Source organism: Crocuta crocuta, unplaced genomic scaffold, assembly GCF_008692635.1.
Source record: "Crocuta crocuta isolate KB4526 unplaced genomic scaffold, BGI_CrCroc_1.0 scaffold9, whole genome shotgun sequence".
In the NCBI taxonomy this organism is placed as follows: domain Eukaryota; kingdom Metazoa; phylum Chordata; class Mammalia; order Carnivora; family Hyaenidae; genus Crocuta; species Crocuta crocuta.
The window spans coordinates 7779681-7798594 of NW_027551567.1; the positions used below are offsets into that span (position 1 = coordinate 7779681).

Sequence of the window (18914 nt, forward strand, 5' to 3'; positions counted from 1 at the left end):
CTCCATATCTATCCATATTTGAACATGAATATCCACATTGAAGTCTTATTATATTGTTGACTACTGCCTTCATTTTATATATTTTATATATTTAGGTGCTTCATTGTTGTATTGATCTCTTTATTATTGTAAAATGGCCTCTTTGTGTCTTCTCTTTCCGAATTGAAGCCTATTTTGTCTGATAGAAGTATAGCCACTCCAGCTCTCCTTTAGTTACCATTTGCATGGAATATTTTTTCCATCCTTTCACTTTCAGCCTATGTGTGTTCTTCCAGTTAAAGTGAGTCTCTCATAGGCAGCATATAGTTGGATCTTATTTCTTTATCCATTCAGCCACTTTGTCTTCTGATTAGAGAATTTAATCCATTTACATTTAAAGTAATTATTAATAGGTAAGGATTTAATAATGCCATTTTGTCAGTTTTCTGACTGTTCTGTAGTTCCTTTGTTTCCTTTTTTTTCTCTTGTTGTTTTCATTTGTGACTGAATGATGTTTTGGTAGTGGTATGCTTTGATTTCTTTCTCTGCATTTTTTGTGTATCTACTGTACATTTTTTCCTTTGTGGTTACATGAGGCTTACATATCTGAAACAGTATACATAAAACAGCCTATTTTTTTTTTTTTTTTTAACATTCATTTTTGAGAGACAGAGCATGAGTGGGGCAGGGGCAGAGAGAGAGAGAAGGAGACACAGAATCTGAAGCAGGCTCCAGGCTCTGAGCTGTCAGCACAGAGCCTGACACGGGGCTCGAACTTACGAACTGTGAGATCATGACCTGAGCCGAAGTCGGACACCCAACCAACTGAACCACCTAGGTGCCCCCAAAACAGTCTATTTTATTTTATTTTATTTTATTTTATTTTATTTTATTTAACATTTATTCATTTTTGAGAGAGAGATAGAGTGTGGGTGGGGGAGTGGCAGAGAGAGGGAGACACAGAATCTGAAGCAGGCTCCAGACTCTGAGCTGTCAGCACAGAGCCCGACGCGGGGCTCGAACCCACGAACTGCGAAATCATGACCTGAGCTGATGTTGGAGGCTTAACTGACTGAGCCACCCAGGTGCCCCCGAAACAGTCTATTTTAAGCTAATCACAACTTCCATTGCATATAAAAACTGTATATTTTACTTCTACCCATTCTGCCATTATTTCTGAAAATATTCTTTATGCCCTTTTCTTCTTTTCTCCTGTTATTCCTGTATGTATCTTGATATGCTGGCTGGTGTTTCATAGGTCTCTCTCTCTTTTTTTTTTTTTCCAAAAAAATTTTTTGATGTTTTTATTTATTTTTGAGTTAGAGAGAAACCATGAGTTGGGAAGGGGCAGAGAGGGAGGGAAACAGTAACTGAAGTAGGCTCCGGCTGATAGCAGAGAGCCCAATGCAGGGCTTGAACTCAAGAGTGATCATCAGGTCATGACCTGAACTAAAGTCAGGTGCTTAGATGACTGAGCCACCCAGGTGCCCCCATAGGTCTCATATGCTTTATTAATTTTTATTCATTGTTTTTTCTTTCTTTTCTTCAGATTGGTTATATCAGTTGACCTGTGATTTGTCTCTTCTTTGATATTCTTTATTTCAAGTGACATTATCTTAATACTTATAATTTTTTTAGATATTTCTTTGTACATATCTAAAATAGCTCGTTTAAACAATAGTTCAGCATCTTGGTTTCCTCAGGGACAGCTTCTCTTAGTTGATTTTCTTTCCTGTGGATGGGCCATACCTAACATGTTTTTTGTATCTTTCATAATTTTTATTGAAAACTGGACATTTTATTTTTTTTTTATCAATTTATGTTTGGGGAGAGCACAAGCAGGGGAGGGGCAGAGAGAGGGGGAGAGAGGATCTAAAGTGGGATCTGCTCTGACTGGATGACAGCAGCAAGCCTGATGTGGGACTTGAACTCATGAACTAAAAACTAGACATTTTAAGTAATATAATATGCTAACTCTTGAAATCAGATTCTCTTCCCTCCCCAGGGTTTGTTAACAAGTTTTTGCTGTTTGTTTATTGGCTTTTCTGATCTAATTAATTCTGTAAAATCTCTGTTTGTCTTGTGTGACCACTGAAGTTTCTACTGGGTTAGCTTAGTGGTCAGCTGATAGTTAGAATTTTCCTTACATGCCTAAAACCAATAAATTCCCACCCTTTGCCACAGAGTTCTTTGTGTATGTTGGGGCATGCCTTCATTTCTCAGGCAGGCAATTTATGACTCTGCTTTAGCTCTTATTTTCTGTTTTAGCAGAGCCTCAAGTTCAGCCAGAGGTAAAAATTTAGGATCTTAAAGTTTTTCCTTGGCATATATATAGTCATCTACATGCATGTGGGCTCCTGGTTTCACAGCAGTATGTTGGAACTTTTCTTTTTATCTATCTATCTATCTATAATCTTTCTATCTATCCTTCTATCTATCTATCTATCTATTAATGTTTTATTTATTTCTGACAGAGAGAGAGAGAGAGCAGGAGAGGGTCAGAGAGAGAGGAAGATATAAAATCCAAAACAGGCTCCAGGCTCTGAGCTGGCTGTCAGCCCAGAGCCCTATGCAGGGCTTGAACCCATGACCTGAGCCAAAGTTGGACGCTTAACTGACCGAGCCACCCTCCCCTAGCTTTTATTAAAAAAAAAAAAAAAAATTTTTGTGCTTCTTATTTGCTCCATCTGTTATCATTGTCTCAGCTTCACCGTTAATTGCTACTGATTGTTTTTAATAAATGCCCAAGGGGAAGTGGCTATTAACATCAGTAAAGCTTTGAGTCAGGTCAAAATAAAAACAAGCCCTGCCAGACATGTCAAATAATGACACCTCTTTAATAATGTTGCTTCGTAACTCTTCTTTTGTCTTTAGTCACCGTGGTTGTTTCTTTTCACTGAGATTTTAGGGTTTTTGGTTTTTAAGACTACCATGGAGGAGGAGAGAGGAGGATTTAAATAGAAAAAGGTACAGTGCCCCATCACTCACTGTTCTTACCAAGATTCAGCCGTTTTTCTGGAGTCAGTACTCCCTAGATTATTGCAAGACTTTGGCTAATTTCTAGAATTTTGAAAAAGTTGATCTTCACAATTTTCATAGTATCTTCATTGCTTTTGTGGAGAAGAGGAGTTCTGGAAGTAGTCCTTAGTGTGATATTCATAGTGAGTTCACCTCTTCCCCCTTTGTTAAAATGTTTTTACATTTTTTCTTCTTAACCTTTTTTTCTTCCTATTGTGGTTTTGTTTTGCTTTGGTTTTGTACTTATGTTATTCTGACAGTGGCTCAGGTATTGCTTAAGGCTATTATAGTACTTAGGACCAGAAAGATTATTTTAAATAAGGAATTCCTATTATTTAAAAAGAAAATGCATTTTTAGGCTGGCTTACTTATTCATTCATTCATTCATTCAGAATATTTATTTTGAGAGAGAGAACACAAGCAGGGGAGGGTCGGAGAGAGGGGGAGAGAGAGAGAGAGAGAGAGAGAGAGAGAGAGAGAGAGAACCCCAAGCAGGCTCTGCACTGTCAGCACAGAGCCCAGTGTGGCGCTCAAACTCGCTAACTGGGAGATCATAACCTCAGCGGAAATCAAGAGTTGGACACTTAATCAACTAAGTCTCCCATCTCCTTTGGTTTCTTTATTTAAAACAAATATGAGCATCTAAAAGCATTATTCATCCCTCTCTCTCTCTATATATATATATATTTGCTCTGAACATATATATATAATAAATACCTATTTAACATATACCTACATAATTTTGATGCTGAGATTTGAATTTCCCCTCTATTTATTAGATTGAGAAATGTATATCTAACAATATGAGAGATTTTAAGTAGGTCAGGCATTTTAGAATAAATGTCTTCTAGACTAAAAAGATCAATTCAGGTTACCCATTTTATGCTCCTAGTGTGAACCAGGGCATTTTGGTATGTTTCTTTACAGTTTTCCACTTAAAAGATAGAAAACTCTCACATTATTACTATTTATCATAGGTATCATTGTGACATTTAGAAAATAGTCATTATAATTCTCTTTCTTTGCGTCTTAATGACTTGAACTTTTGTCATAGGTATGATGTTTACAAAGTAATAGTTTGGTTTTCTTTTTTTTCTTAGAATCTCAAAATGTGGATTTTGTTTGTAGTGTTCTTGTGGTGGCTGATCAGCTTCTCATAACTCGATTGAAAGGGATTTGTGAGGTTGTATTAACTGAGAAACGTGAGTATTTTTTAATTTGAATATTACTGTGTTTTCAGGTTGATACAGGATTATTCATTGACTTTTGATGCCATAAATTTACCATTTTACCTGTACCATTATGTTTTTAATTATGAAAAATGTTAAAACATTTAAGCTGTTTTGTGTAACAGTAATAAGCACATACTTTTTTCAGACATGTTAATATGTGAAAATATGTACATCTTAATTTTTTTCAAAATGTCATGAAACCTTGAATAATGAAGATGGTATGAAATTTATTTGAATTTTATTTTGAAATTTCAAACATGAGAGTTTGAAAGAATCTTTTTTAATTTTTTTAATGTTTATTTATTTTTGAGAGAGAGAGAGACAGTGTGAGCAGAGGAGAGGCAGAGAGAGAGGGACACAGAATCCAAAGCAGGCTCCAGGCTCGGAGCTGTCAGCACAGAGCCCAACAATGGGGCTCAATCTCACAGATGTAAGATCATAACCTGAGCCGAAGTCAGACACTTAACAGACTGAGCCACCCAGGGGCCCCTGAAAGAAATTTTTTACTCTTCTCCTAGTCTTTTTTTTTTTTTTTTTTTTTTTTTTTTTAATATTTTTTTTTAAAANTACTCTTGTCCTAGTCTTGGCTGTAAGCCTGGGTTTAGCCAGCCGTCTGTTACTATTTGCTGGAATTTTTATATAATCATCTTATTTATATATTTGATCCAAACATATCTCTTTTCTCTTAAACTCTTATTTGTCTCTGTTATTTCATTTAATAAATATTCCATTAATTCAGTTCATTGCATGGCTGTCTTTTTGAACATGCAGCCATTGAAACCCAAAGCTATTTTTTATATTGTTTTGTTCTTTACATCCATATTCTTTGAATTGGCAGAACTGATTTATCTTAACTATGTTTATTAATCACATCTCTCCCACCTTTTTATTCTGTGTCTGAGCTAGTTCAGGTAACTGTTATCCATCCCTTCTGTGTAGTGTTACAGTAATCTTTTAAGTCCTCTTTCTCTCTACTTCTTGTTCTTTAATTTTTCTTTTGGAAGTAATTGTGTCTTCCTCTGTTTAGGTATTTTTAGTTGCTTACTCTAAGATAAATGTTAGATTTTCTTAGCCTGATAACAAAAGTTTCTAATTTCATCTTTGTACGTCTTCATTGTCACATTGTCATACTTTAGGAAGTATGAAGGGATTTCCATTCAGAATTTTCTAATTTGTACTTACTGATAGTTTGTCTTAGCTCTAGTGTCTGTCTTACTTTTCTTGAGCTGTGTGGAGAGTCTTTTCCTTGGTTATCAAAACAACAACAACAACCAATAGCTCTAATCTTTTAAGCTATAAAATGGAAATATACTAAAATAAAGGATGCAACACAGTAGGAATAAAGTATACATATTGGAGGGGTGCCTGGGTGGCTCAGTTGGTTAAGTGGCCAACTTGGCTCGGGTCATGATCTCATGGTTTGTGAGTTCGAGCCCCATGCCATATAGGGCTCTGTGCTGTGCTGACAGCTCAGAGCCTGGAGCCTGCTTCAGATTTTGTGTCTCCCTTTCTCTCCACCCCTCCCCTGCTCATGCTCTGTGTGTCTCTCTCTCAAAAAATAAGTAAACATTAAAAAATTTTTTTAAAAAGGTATACATATTGGAGATATTTTTAGTTGTTCAATTGATTTTCCTGACATTGCTTGGATATTCTTTTTCAGTCCATGTTGTACAGTTTCCTTATGAATGAATATCTTGATCTTCCTAGAACCTAGCAAGAGAAGAGTTAACAGAAGTTTGTTCTCTTATTGGGTAGTCCTCACAGCTGACAACTCTGAAGTTTTTGTATGATCCATTTTTATTTCTGTGCAATGGGAGACTTTGGGTTCATATTAGGTTTGGTTAGGAGCAAAGCAAAGACCATTATTGACTGCAGTTATACCTTTTGACAGAGTTACAAGGAAGAAAAAAAAAAGCAAACATAGGATAAGCCAGGTGCAGAAAATAGTTATTATATTCCTCTGTTGGTTTGGACTCCTAGTAAATAAAGAATGAAGGAGTTTGGGAAGCCAAAGTTGTATGTTTGGTAGGTAGAATAGGATACTTAATATATAAAGTTACTAGGATTGTAATAAAATCCAAAATCTTTTGTACCCTATACCAGATTCTTTACTGGCCATGGATAATGATGAAGTAATATTTAAATGTGATTATTTTCCAAATATATAGTGTGTTTATGTAAATACACCCACATAAAGTCTGATGGATTATTCAATGTAAATATATTTTATAGATGATCACATCAGTTTCTCTTCATCTTTTTTTTTTAATTACCATTAACATTACTCTTGAATTTATCTTTTATTTTTTTAAAATAGTTTATTTTTAATTTTAAATAATCACTATGCCCAACCTAGGGCTTGAACTCACCACACCAGGATCAAGAGTTGCAGGCTGTACTGGACTGAGCCACTCAGGCACCCCTAATTTCTCTTAATACTGAGATCTTTTTAGTTTTATAGAAAAGAGAATAACTGTCTATATAAATGAAAAGGAAAGTTATTTATCTGTCAAGTTAAAAGTATTCTAAAATCCTGAGATAGAAGATTGTCAATTTTTAGGTGACACTGTAACACATTCTTATTTTCTCTTGTTGTGCTTATTTCTCCTCATAACTAATCATTTAAAATTCTTGGGCACATTGGGATGGAAAATGCATTCTATATTTGCTCTAGTATAGTTATTTTGGCAAGAATGTACTTGCAGTTTTCCTTGTTCAAACCAGACAACTTTAAAAATAAGTATATATTACTTGCTGTAGTAACATGGCTTTTGTCTCACTTTGGCTATGTTTTCTTTGTAGTTACCCTTAAGAATGCTGCTATGGTACTGGAATTTGCAGCAATGTATAATGCTGAACAATTGAAACTGTCTTGTTTACAGTTTATAGGACTGAATATGGCCGCTGTACTTGAAGCAAGGTAGGTTGGGTGCATACATTATATGACTGTTGAAAAAGCAATTATTTATACATAATAGCAGTCATGTTAGTAATTTAAAAGAACAGAGATAAATTACAGTTTTGTAGAAAATAATGTAAGGAGATTCAATCATTTCATCAGTATTTGAGTGCTTGCTTGATATATGCCAGCCACTGCTAAGCTACAACAGTGAACAAAATAGATAAAATCCTTGCCCTCAATGGAAAGCTTACATTCTTGTTGGAAATTTGTGGGAGGAAAAATAGCAAGTATATTTTTTTATATCTATGCATATCTCCACTTATATAGACTGATTTAAAACTATATAATTATTACCTTCGCTTTTGAAAACTATACTGTAGTACTAATTAAGGCAGTGTAGAGTTACTTCACATGAAAGCATGTGAAAAATTTTTTACTGGCTGATTTCCTTTTCTTTTTGTATTTTTTTCTTTGAATATTTCTTACATATTGTTCTTTAGTCAAACTTAGGCTGTAGTAGATGGCCTGAAAAATTTAGTTGGTTTAGTTTGTTGCAAGCTGGTATGAATACTAAAATCTTTATTTTGAAATCAGTGAGTAATGAAATGATTCTTTGAAAAATAACCATTTTACATAAAATAATTGGCTACATCTATATATCCTGTTTTGTAAGCTAGTATTTCATATTATTGATGTTTACTTGGATGGAAAAAATTTGATAAATGCTAAAAATTTAGGAGTCATAGACATTTTAGATTAGAGGGATTTTGGAAATTTTTATCCCAAAAGATGTTTTCACCTGTTTTAGCACTGGAATTATTTGGCGAGATAAATAATGCAGATTTAATTTTTAATACAAGGTCTAATTTTCATTACTGTAATAAGGTTGGTGGTGAGAAAATAAGTGTTTTGGTGAACATAGAAGTTTTAGATTAGAGTTCCACATGTCAGTTTGCACTTTTGAAGCTTCTGTATCATTTACTTCTGTATTTTGTTTTAGTTATAATAATGATAACTAATACTAAGTGCCAGGCAGCATTCTAAAAGTGTTACATAGATCTCACTTGTTTTTCATGAAAACCCTATGATGTAGATTCTGTTTATATCCTCATGTTACAGATGAGAAAACTCAGGAATGCTTTTTTCCCCCCCAAAGAATCAAAATCTTGATCCACATAGTTTATTATACATGGTAATAGTTTTTGACATCTCAGCTTTCAAAGTCAGAATGGTCTTTAATGAAACTAACTCTAAAATCTGAATACAATAAAAGTGCTCTACTTTCTAGAGGTAAATCACTAATAGATTCTTAATAACTGTTATGTAGGATTCAATTCAGAGGAAATTCTTTTGGCAATATAATGCTTTGTTATTTTGTGGAAATGCTCTTCAAATGAATATTAATGTTACGGGATATTAGTGTGATTTTAAAATGCCTCTCGTATCTTGGTATCAGAATCTGGCTAGGATTTCAGAATAAATTTCTTAGCTGACCTCACAATAATTTTAAAGCAATTTTTTTTTTTTACTTTGCCAAATTAAGCTCATTCATTTGTCAGATAAGAATCAACCAAAATGCAAAACAAGCATTAAATCTATATAAAATTTAATATTGGAAAATGCTGTGTCTCATTAGCATCCTTCAGTTGTTACATTGTGACAAGTATCAGGTGAACCATTAAGAATGATGTGGTGTCTCTATATTAAAGAATAGACATGCATAAGTTGCCTGAAAACAAAGATTTGTACAGATTAACCATTACTAATCAAATATTTATTTTCTGGGAGTATAAATAAATATGTAGAAAGATATTAAAAAAGGAAAGCTGCACCAAAATTGATATTGCGTCACAGGTTAATTATCCTCAAAATGTTAAAAACTATTATGGTACAGATTTAAATATGCAAATTGTTTTTGCATTCATAAAAATGGTTTAAAATGTATCTTAGAATGTAAATTTTAGGTTTTAATGATGCCTTGAAAGTATCTCTTTGGGACTTGAGATGAAGTCTACTTTGAATACAACTGATCTAGTCCAAACATTTTATACATGATGAACATACTAAAGTCCAGAGAGGTAAAGTTAATTGCTCAAAGTCATTCAGGTAATTGGTAGCAGGGATAGCTGTAGATAGAATTCAGGTGTCATGATAAGCCATTGTTCTATCACTACACTACTCTAGAAACTAAAGGTTATAGATGTGGAAAATGAATACAGGTGGTCCCTGACTTACCATGGTTTGAGTTAGGATTTTCCATCTTTAGAGTGGTGTGAAAGTGATAGACACTCAGTAGAAACTGTACTTTGAATTTTGATCTTTTCCCCATGCTAGTGAAAAGTATAAGTAATATGATACTCTCTGGTGATGCTGGGCACTGGCAGTGAGCCACAGCTCCCAGTGACACACAAGGTTTATAAGGGTATAAATAACTGACATACTTATTTTTTATTTTCAGTATAGTAATTAATAAGTTACATGAGATAGTCAACACTTTATTTTAAAATAGGCTTTGTATTAGATGATTTTGCCCAATCTAGGCTAATGTAAGTTCTCTGACCATGTTTAAGGTAGTTTAGGCTAAGCTGTTCACTAAATAGGTGTATTAAGTGTATTTTTGACTTAAGAGATTTTCAACTTATGATAGCTATATTGGGATGTGGAGAAAAAACTATAGTTGTAATTTTGCTATGATACAAGTGATAGAAAAACATTTTCTAAGGTTTTGATTTTACTGAAGATATTTGTTTATATATCTCCCTGTTTATTTGAAATATATTAACTATACATACTTCCAAAAAGAATTTGTAGCATATTGATGGCATATTGATGATTTCAAAAATAACTGTTACTTATTTAGCATTGTAAAATGTCTCAACAGATTTGAAAAACTTATTAGGCATTAAGTTACATAAGTCTGAAGACAGAATTTTGTATCTTATTTTTTTAGGTCTCTTGATGTTTTAAGTGATGGTGTTCTGAAGGATCTTTCTGTGTTTTATAGAAAAATGGTAAGCTTTATGTTTTTTCAATAATATCAAACTAAAGTAGTGTATTAGGTCATACTTCTCACTGAAATAATATCCTAATGAATTCTAATACATTAGGATATTTCAGAAAGGATGAATTTATTTTACAGATCCCATAGATTATTATAATCATAATTGAAAGTAATGATAAAATCAATATCTATTTTAATTCCTGTATAAATGAAAATTATTGAAGGCTTTTCAAGTCTTTCATTACTTGTTAATTTACTAAAGATCAGGACAGTGCAAAAACATGAACTCATATGATCCCTAATAAATGGATTAATTTGTATTTAATAATAAGGTGGGGTTCTTTTGAAAAGTGTTTTTGACAGTTTTTTTGGAATCTGTTTAATGTATCTAATCAGTTTTCCCTTTGTTGTAAACTTAGGAAGTCATTAGGCATTTTAGAGTTTTCCTTGTTAATGCCACCACATATCAAAACAAGTGGGATATTATACCTATTTTAAAAAAATTCTTTACATATTTTATATTTAAAAAGTGACTTTTTAAAAACAGATTCCAGCAATGGATAGAAGAGTCATTACACCGTATCAGGATGGACCAGATATTAGCTATTTGGAAGTAGAAGATGGAGATATCTTTTTGAAAGAAGAAATAAATATGGAACAAAATTATTCGTAAGCTCTGTTTCTCTTTTTTTCTTTTCCTTTTCTTCCCTCCTCTTCTTCTGCTCACCTCCCCAATCTTCGACACTATTAACATGTTTATACTGAAAGAGAAAAACTAGAGAATCCTGACATAGGAAGTATGTATTTATATTTATGTTTATTTTTAGTCTTGTTATAAGAAAAATGCATAATTATTTGCAGATGTAACAAAATTAACTATAAATATAAAAGGAATACAACCTTTAAGTTAGATTGAATAAGTGCATTTATCTTAGCTACGTTCCCAAACCCTGCTGAATTACAATAAAGAAATAAAAAAGGCATATTGTACTAGAGCAGAGAGAACAGGAAAGGAGAAACAGCAGTTAGGAGGTGTTACCAGTTTTGGAAGTTGGAAAGTGGTTGCTGAGCAGTAATGACTTAGAAAAAAATCCCTAAAACAGAATTCCAGAAAGTCTTAAGAATTAGAGGTGTAGCAGGTTTATGAAGACCAGGGTGAGTGGTTATATTTGTAAAAGATAATTTTTTTAGCTTCTTTCAAAGAGTGTTGACCTTTTTCTGAACCCAGTTCAACCAAGTGATTGTTCTTCCTCCATCTTGGCTGAAAGAGTTCCCCTCTGGAGAGATTGAACTAAGGAAGAGTGTATCAGCCATTATGGATTTTTTTCTCTATAGAGAACCTAACTGGTTCAAGAGATATGACCTATGGTGACTGACATTTGGGAATCCTCTAACAAAATATCCCAGGTTCTACATAATCTCCCTATAGTGTGGCCAGCCATATGACAAGCCCCGTTTAGGACTTCCAAACTGTGTCTTAGGCTCACTTATCAACTGGTTACAGAATTACTTTCCTTTTACTTAGTAAATGACTTGTTAAAATCTTTGGGCATTCAAGTCATTTATTATATATATAAAAGTAACTGCGTAGCTCACTGAGAAACTGCTGTTGGGTTCCAGACTTTTTTTTAAACCCCTTTTCTAGTGTTTGTTAGCATTTGGGTTACTTGAAGTTTATGATACCTGATTATTTTACTTTTCAAAGTATTTTCCTATATACTATCTTTTTTCTAACTTTCACAGAAATAGTAGAGTTAGAACTAGTAAGAGTACACATTGAGGTTCATTAAAACTGAGTAATTTGCTCTGAGCAACATAGATAAATGCAACTAGAGTATGCCTATTTTTTGTGTTCTCTGACTGAAATGCTATATATATGTGTATATTCTCTTGCTCAAAATGCATAGTTCTTTTGCTGTTAATCTCTTATTTCTAAAAAATGAATTCTATATTTGCTTTTTTCCTAGGGAAAGTATGTTCAAGAAGGCAAAAACAAGAGCAAAAAAGAAGACACGCAAGCGTTCGGATAGTTCTGGAGGCTATAACCTTTCAGATGTTATTCAGAGTCCTCCATCTACAGGTTAGTGAGAGTATCTTAGGATATATTTTCTGATCTAATCTCGCATGTATCTATTATGTAATTAATTTAATATGTATTAAATACTATCGTATGCCATGTCAGTCCCACTAAAAAAAAATAGTCTTGGGGAGGTTATGGAAAATGATAGTATATTGTAATAAATATTCTGATTGAAGTTTGCTTTGGGGGCACAAAACAAAAGCTTCTTGAGGAAAATGACACATGAGTTGGATCTTGAAGAATGAAGAGAAATTGGCCAAGAAAAGGAGGCAGGCTGATAGACATACGCAGCAAAGGGGACAATATACTCCTAAGACTAGAGGCACTGGAAGTAACTGCACATTTCTTGTGCCTTTGGATCAGCATGCTTCAGCCATATAGGGCATGTGCATATAAGTGGTAGTTGGCAATGGTCAGATTTTAGAGCGATTTTATGCTAAACTAAGGAATTTGAATGTTCTGAAGGCTATGAGCAGTTGATGGATTTTTAAGGCATATAATGTGAGTGGATAAAATTTATGTTTTATTTATCCAGTGGCAGAGAGGGTTAGAGATGGGCAAAACAGGACAGAGACATTATCATCACATGGATTCATTGCATTTATATCAGTACTCCAACTAAGATGCCATTTATGTGCATTAGAAGGTTATAATTCAATAATAGAATACAACACATTTTATATCTATGCATTATGTGAGCTGTTTAAAAGTAAAGGTTATGTAGTTTTTCTAAAATAGTTTTCCCCAGTTTGGTTTGAAAATCTTTTACTGAAGAGATCAAAGAAGAATGAAAATCTGTGTACCTTTCTTCTAGATTTATTGTTAACCTGTTACTACATTTGCTTTCTTTTCTAGACTTTCTGTTACATGCTTACTTCCCTCATCCTCCAAACAGTCTATCATTTTTTACAGATCCACTTGGAAGTTGTAGGCATGGCATTTTAATATGAATTAATATGAATCTCCTAAGAATAAGGATATTCTTCTACACAACCATAATATCATTATCACATTGAAGACCGTTAACATCAATTCACGAATATTATCTAGTATTAGGTCTCTGTTCATATTCCCAGTTGTCCAGGAATGTATTTATAGCCTTTTTTGTGTTTTAACCTTAAAAAAGACCTAGTATCCTATGAAGGTAGACATTGCCTTTGCTTATTAATGTCTCTTTAGTCTCTTTTAACTAGAGCAGCACCTCTCACACTTTTTTGTTTTGCTTTCAAAAGTTCAGGCCAGTGGTATATAGACTGTCTCACATTCTAGATTCATCTGATTAGATTTAGATCTAAACTATCTAAATTGTAATAGTTTCTTTAGACGAAAATATGGAAGTGTGACCATAAAATAATGAGACTACAATATGGCTTTAAAAAATGGTATGTGTGTCTATAGCAGTAAGACATAAACAGATATAACTTCTATCAGCAGTATTTTCTTAGCTTGAGGAGGTAACTTTGAAATATACTAGTACACATTGTGTCCCTGTGGGAGAAAAAAGAAAAGCTGTCATTCAGGGCAAAGAAAGAATGTCTTTTTATGTTTAACATCATCTACAAATGAGGTACTTGATGTGTTTGATAATGTTCAAAGGAAAAAACAGTGTCAAGAACAGTTGTTTTAGATAACACAGAAAGATATAAAAAAGACAGTATACCTGGATTGATTGATGCTACCTAGCATTGAAGCTAGGTCTTTCATGTTTACTACATCTTCTGATTCCTATTTAGGACCTTTTAATATGTAAAATTCTGTGATTTTGTGTTCTCCATGTTACACGAATTACTCTAGTCCATAGAAGGACACATGGGTGGATTGATGGAAAGATGAATAATTGGATGGGCAGGAAGTTATGAAACTAGTTATTTTCCAGTTGCCCAAAAGACTTAAGGAAAAAGCAGACATTTGGTTTATTTTAAATAATGGTATTATCAGCACATGTGTTAGAATCTTTGCATTTCATAGATGGAAGAGATACTAGTAATGAACTAGATTTTTGTTGCTTCTTCAAAAAAATTTTTTTCAATGTTTTACTTATTTCTGAGAGAGAGAGTGACAGCGTGAAACAGGGGAGGGTCAGAGAGAGAAGGAGACACAGAATCTGAAACAGGCTCCAGGCTCTGAGCTGGCTGTCAGCACAGAGCCTGACGTGGGGCTCGAACCCACAAACCACAAGATCATGACCTGAGCTGAAGTCGGACACTTAACTGACTGAGCCACCCAGGTGCCCCTTAAAACTGAGTAAACAAGTACAGAAAACTTCAGTGATAAGAGGTAGTGACAGAAATAAAATTTATTTTTTCGATTCCAGTTCTTATTCTTTCTGCTCTACTACTCTTTCTGTGGCCAAAGCAGATAATGATTGAAAGGTCAGATTTAATTGGGACCAAAAATACATGTTCTGGAAGTAAACTTAGTTGTGTGATCCTTTATGTTAGATGACAGTCTGGAAATGTTTATACTAAAAAATAATTCTTGGCCACTTTATTTTTATTTATTTATTTGTTGGCCACTTTAAATGTCCTCTTTATTCATTAGATTTATTTCTAATTGACTTTTGGGAGCATTCTGGCATTAAATATACTCTTAAAAATGTGTCGCTCTTAAAAATATTTAAAAGATGAGGGGAGTGCTGAATGTTATTTTCAAACTATTTGAGCAGTGACAGCAACAACAAAAGAGGCATATATCTTATTAAAGTGATTTACTTTAAAGAAAACACACTTATTTGAATATAGAAGTGATGGTATGTTTTTTAATTAGTTTTTTCCTTTTTAAAAATTTAAATCCAAGTTAGTTAACATATACTTTAATAATGACTTCAGGAATAGAATTTAGTGATTCATCACTTACGTATAACACCCAGTGCTCATCCCAACAAGTGCCCTCCTTAATGCCCATCACCATTTAGTCCATGCCCCCACCTAACACCCCACCAGCAACCCTCTATTTGTTCTCTGTATTTAAGAGTCTCTTATGGTTTGTCTCCCCTTCCGTTTTTATGTTATTTTTCTTTCCTTCCCCTGTGTTCATCTGTTTTGTGAGTGGAGTCATATGATATATTTGTCTTTCTCTGACTTATTTTGCTTAGCATAATATACTCTAGTTCTATCCATGTTGTTGCAAATGTGTTTTATTTATTTTTAAGTCAGTTGTAAAATTTTTAGTTACAGCTCATGTAATGTGGTTTTTTGCTACCTCATTTAGATTCTACTAAATTTGAAATATGTGAAAGTAAATACATGAATTTAAGCAAAAGTTTGTTTTCTCTGTTTATATTTGAAATGACTTTGATGTACTAATGAATCTGGATACCATATATGGCAGGGAAACAGGTATTTAGCTTGCCTAGGAGAAGAAATGGTATGTACATTTCATAACAACCTTTTGCTTTAGGCAATAGGCTAATTTAAACAGCTCTCAATCCACAGATTTCACCTTTCTCCTGCCCCCCACCTCCCCCACCCCCGAAGTAAAAACCCTCAAACAGGCCACAGTTGGCTTCAGCATAACTTCTGCTACTGGGCCAGTCTGTTGACTAGATGAGAGGTAGAAAGGCTACATTGTCCTCCCACACAGAATAAGGCCAGTCCCCCTCTGTGTGGGTGCAGAGAATGTGATACAGAGAGACGTATGAGAAAAGGGAGGGTCTGAATTTTATTAATTTTGTCTTTTTTTTAATGGGGAAAAAGAAGTTCTGAATCACTTCTCAAAGCAGATCCCAAAGAAGTGTCTTCCTTACCTTTATTGTATAATTACTATGTAATTGAATGGATAAAACTGTTGTTATTAAAGTCTCCCTGTTTCAGTTTTTTACTTTAACTGATTTTTTCTTCAGTTAGCTTGAATTGTCAAATTTGATACAGTGGATATAATTTAAATGTTATTAAATTTGGATAAATGGAAGCTTTTAGCTCTGTTTATTTCACTGAATGTAATACACACGTTTAATGTATTTTAAATAATTTTAAAAATTTTACCTTTTAGGATTATTAAAATCTGGTAAGACCCATTCTGTGGAATCTCTTCCAGAACTGCTGACCTCAGATTCTGAAGGAAGCTATGCAGGAGTGGGGAGTCCTAGAGACTTACAGTCCCCTGATTTCACAGCAGGATTTCAGTCAGATAAAATTGAGGTTTGTTTTTATTTATTAACGTACTATTTTCTTAACTTCAAATTTTAGATCTTCATACAGTTTGTCTTTAGTTTTTTATTATTTTTTGGTCTGACTTTAAAATAGTCTCCTGGCTGGTTTATAAAAAATATACATATAATTAACATATGTAGTCGTGTTCTCAAATTTGTGTTATGTTTCTAGTTTTAAATATTTTAATGGCAGTTTCAGCCCTTTATGACATTATATTTCTAATCCTCTTTCTGCAAAGTAAAATATAATGTTGGTGCAAAAAACAGCAAAGACATATAGAAAAATATAATTATAGCTAAATTACTTGAAATTTATTTTGTGAAATGTCAGTTAACAATAACTAAGAACTGTCGAAGGAAAATGATTTTCAGAGGAAGCCTAACTTCAGATTCTGTAGTCTCTCCTCTATCATGTTAACAGGAGCAGTGCAGTCTGGAATGGAGTTCTCCTAGTCCAGCACAATTTAAATTAAGCTGCAGAATTTCTAGGCCGGTTGAACTCTGGAGAGCCCATTTTTTAGACATCTCTCAACATTTTATTCCATAATTGTTAATATACAGGAAGGGATCATTTTTCTCTAATTCCTAGTCCTCCACAAAACTATTAGAACTTTGAGAAATTCATGAGACAATGGAAAATTTACCTGTTCTCCTTAGTCTTCTAGACCTCAAGAATTGATTGATTTTTTTAATGTAGGCTAAGGGTTTCGGGGCAATTCATATTAACACCACGGTTGGTGTAGAAGACAGTTGAGGTTTAAAAGGAAAATTAAAGTTATGCTATGAATGTTTGGCAATAAAATCTGTCCTAGCAATGGAAATAACCATTTTAATAAATTTCTTGACCTATTATAATGGCAGTTGTCTTAAGGTTCCTTTTCAGCTGTCACTATTATTTAATTTTATTCAGAATGAATTGTATGACATTAATATGAAACAAAATGAAAGTTTGGTATAAAGTCATGGACATTAATTTTAAAGTTACTGCTTCATATCTTATTTCAACAACTTTTATTAACATTTTTGTTTAAAACTCATATTAATAGGAATTTAATGTGCAAAGTTATTTCCCTAAAAATTATTCCCAAAGCTGATGTTAATTGGGTTATAGTCACTTTGAAGTTTTGAGAATTGGTTAAGACACCAAACTAGAAGAATGCTAGATGATTATTGTTATAAGATGTTATGCCTTAATATAATTTAACCAATATTAAGTACCAACTATGCTAGGTATCTGCTATTATTCATTTTTTAATATATATTTTTTTCACCTCCAGGGGAAAATTAAACCATATGTTAATGGTACACCTCCTGCATATTCTAGGGAAGATTTGAAACCATGGGAAAAATCACCAATACTTAACATATCTGCTCCACAGACCATTCCCAGTAACAGAATTGATACTACAAGCTCCTCCAGTTGGGTTGCTGGCTCATTCGGGTAGGATTTTCATTCTGTTCTGTACCTGTTAGTTGGAGAAACATTATGTTTAGTCAAATGGAAATTTTTAATGAAGACCATTTGAAAAGTATTAATGTAAATTTCTAATACACAGAAAATTACCTAGATGCATACAAATTATTAGCTAGCTAAAATAGGCACTTTTTTCCCCCAGACGGAATTTAGTTCCCTTTGTACTATCATTTGTGAATACCAGTAGATATTATATAACCCACAGATATCTATATCCAAATATATAGTGACTTAATAATAAGCTATTTTTTAGATAGTATATATTAAAACTCCCATTCAGGAAGACCATTTTGTCATTTGTAGGTTTACTCTATCTTTTATTCTTTTTTAAGCACATTATGGAGTATATAAGTTCTAAAAAAATACATTGTTCACAGTTAATTTTCAGAGCACATTCATTTAATGTTACACTGTGCTTTTAACTTGCCTATATTGCATCCATAGTTTTCTTTTGTTTAGAAAAGTCAATTTTTTAAATTGCAGGAGTTGATATAATTAGAATGCACTCTTTCAGAGTGCTTATTGAGGTATGCTCCATATTTATACACCTACTATGGTTTTTAATAGGCTAAAACTGTTAATTGACTTAACAATTATATTTACATAATTATTTTGAAATATGCTATATTTTGCAAAGTTGGAAGACCAGATTATGATGTGCCAGTTTATGTTGTTTCATAGTCTAAAAGTAGTTTAGAAATCAGTCTGGTTTTTTTTTTGCCTTTTAAGTAAACATATTTGTGGGAACCCCAAGAAGCATCTTCTAATCACTACACTATTTTTTTAAGTGTGTTTTAAGAATAATTGGCTTGGTGTAAAGTCAGTAATATAGATCGGCTATTTCTAAAGATGGTAGAATTTTTTTCTCATTATAGTACAACTCCTTCTGGTGGGTATCTAATATTATTGAGCATCCACAAATTTTACTTATAAATTTTTGTCATTGTTAACATTAAATAGTAGTAAGAATTTTGTTAAAAATAGAAAGAATATAATTTTCAAGTTCTATTCATCTTAAAGGTTAATAATCTAAACAGAACTTCAATTTCTTTTAAGTTAGATGAGAATCGTTATGTTG

General features: G+C 33.1%; 1 protein-coding gene across 4 annotated transcripts in view; it reads left to right on the forward strand.

Moving 5' to 3' along the window:
• IBTK (inhibitor of Bruton tyrosine kinase) overlaps positions 1-18914 on the forward strand; it is a 91606-nt gene that overhangs the window by 46850 nt on the left and 25842 nt on the right. For 2 of the 4 annotated variants that reach the window (XM_077750257.1, XM_077750258.1), the window contains exons 17-23: positions 4098-4199; positions 7032-7149; positions 10082-10142; positions 10680-10801; positions 12100-12212; positions 16203-16351; positions 17640-17803. In XM_077750257.1, coding sequence (XP_077606383.1) covers positions 4098-4199; positions 7032-7149; positions 10082-10142; positions 10680-10801; positions 12100-12212; positions 16203-16351; positions 17640-17803 — 829 coding nt within the window. The remainder of the gene's footprint in view (positions 1-4097; positions 4200-7031; positions 7150-10081; positions 10143-10679; positions 10802-12099; positions 12213-16202; positions 16352-17639; positions 17804-18914) is intronic. The other 2 variants (XM_077750259.1, XM_077750260.1) reach the window with 1 other exon arrangement.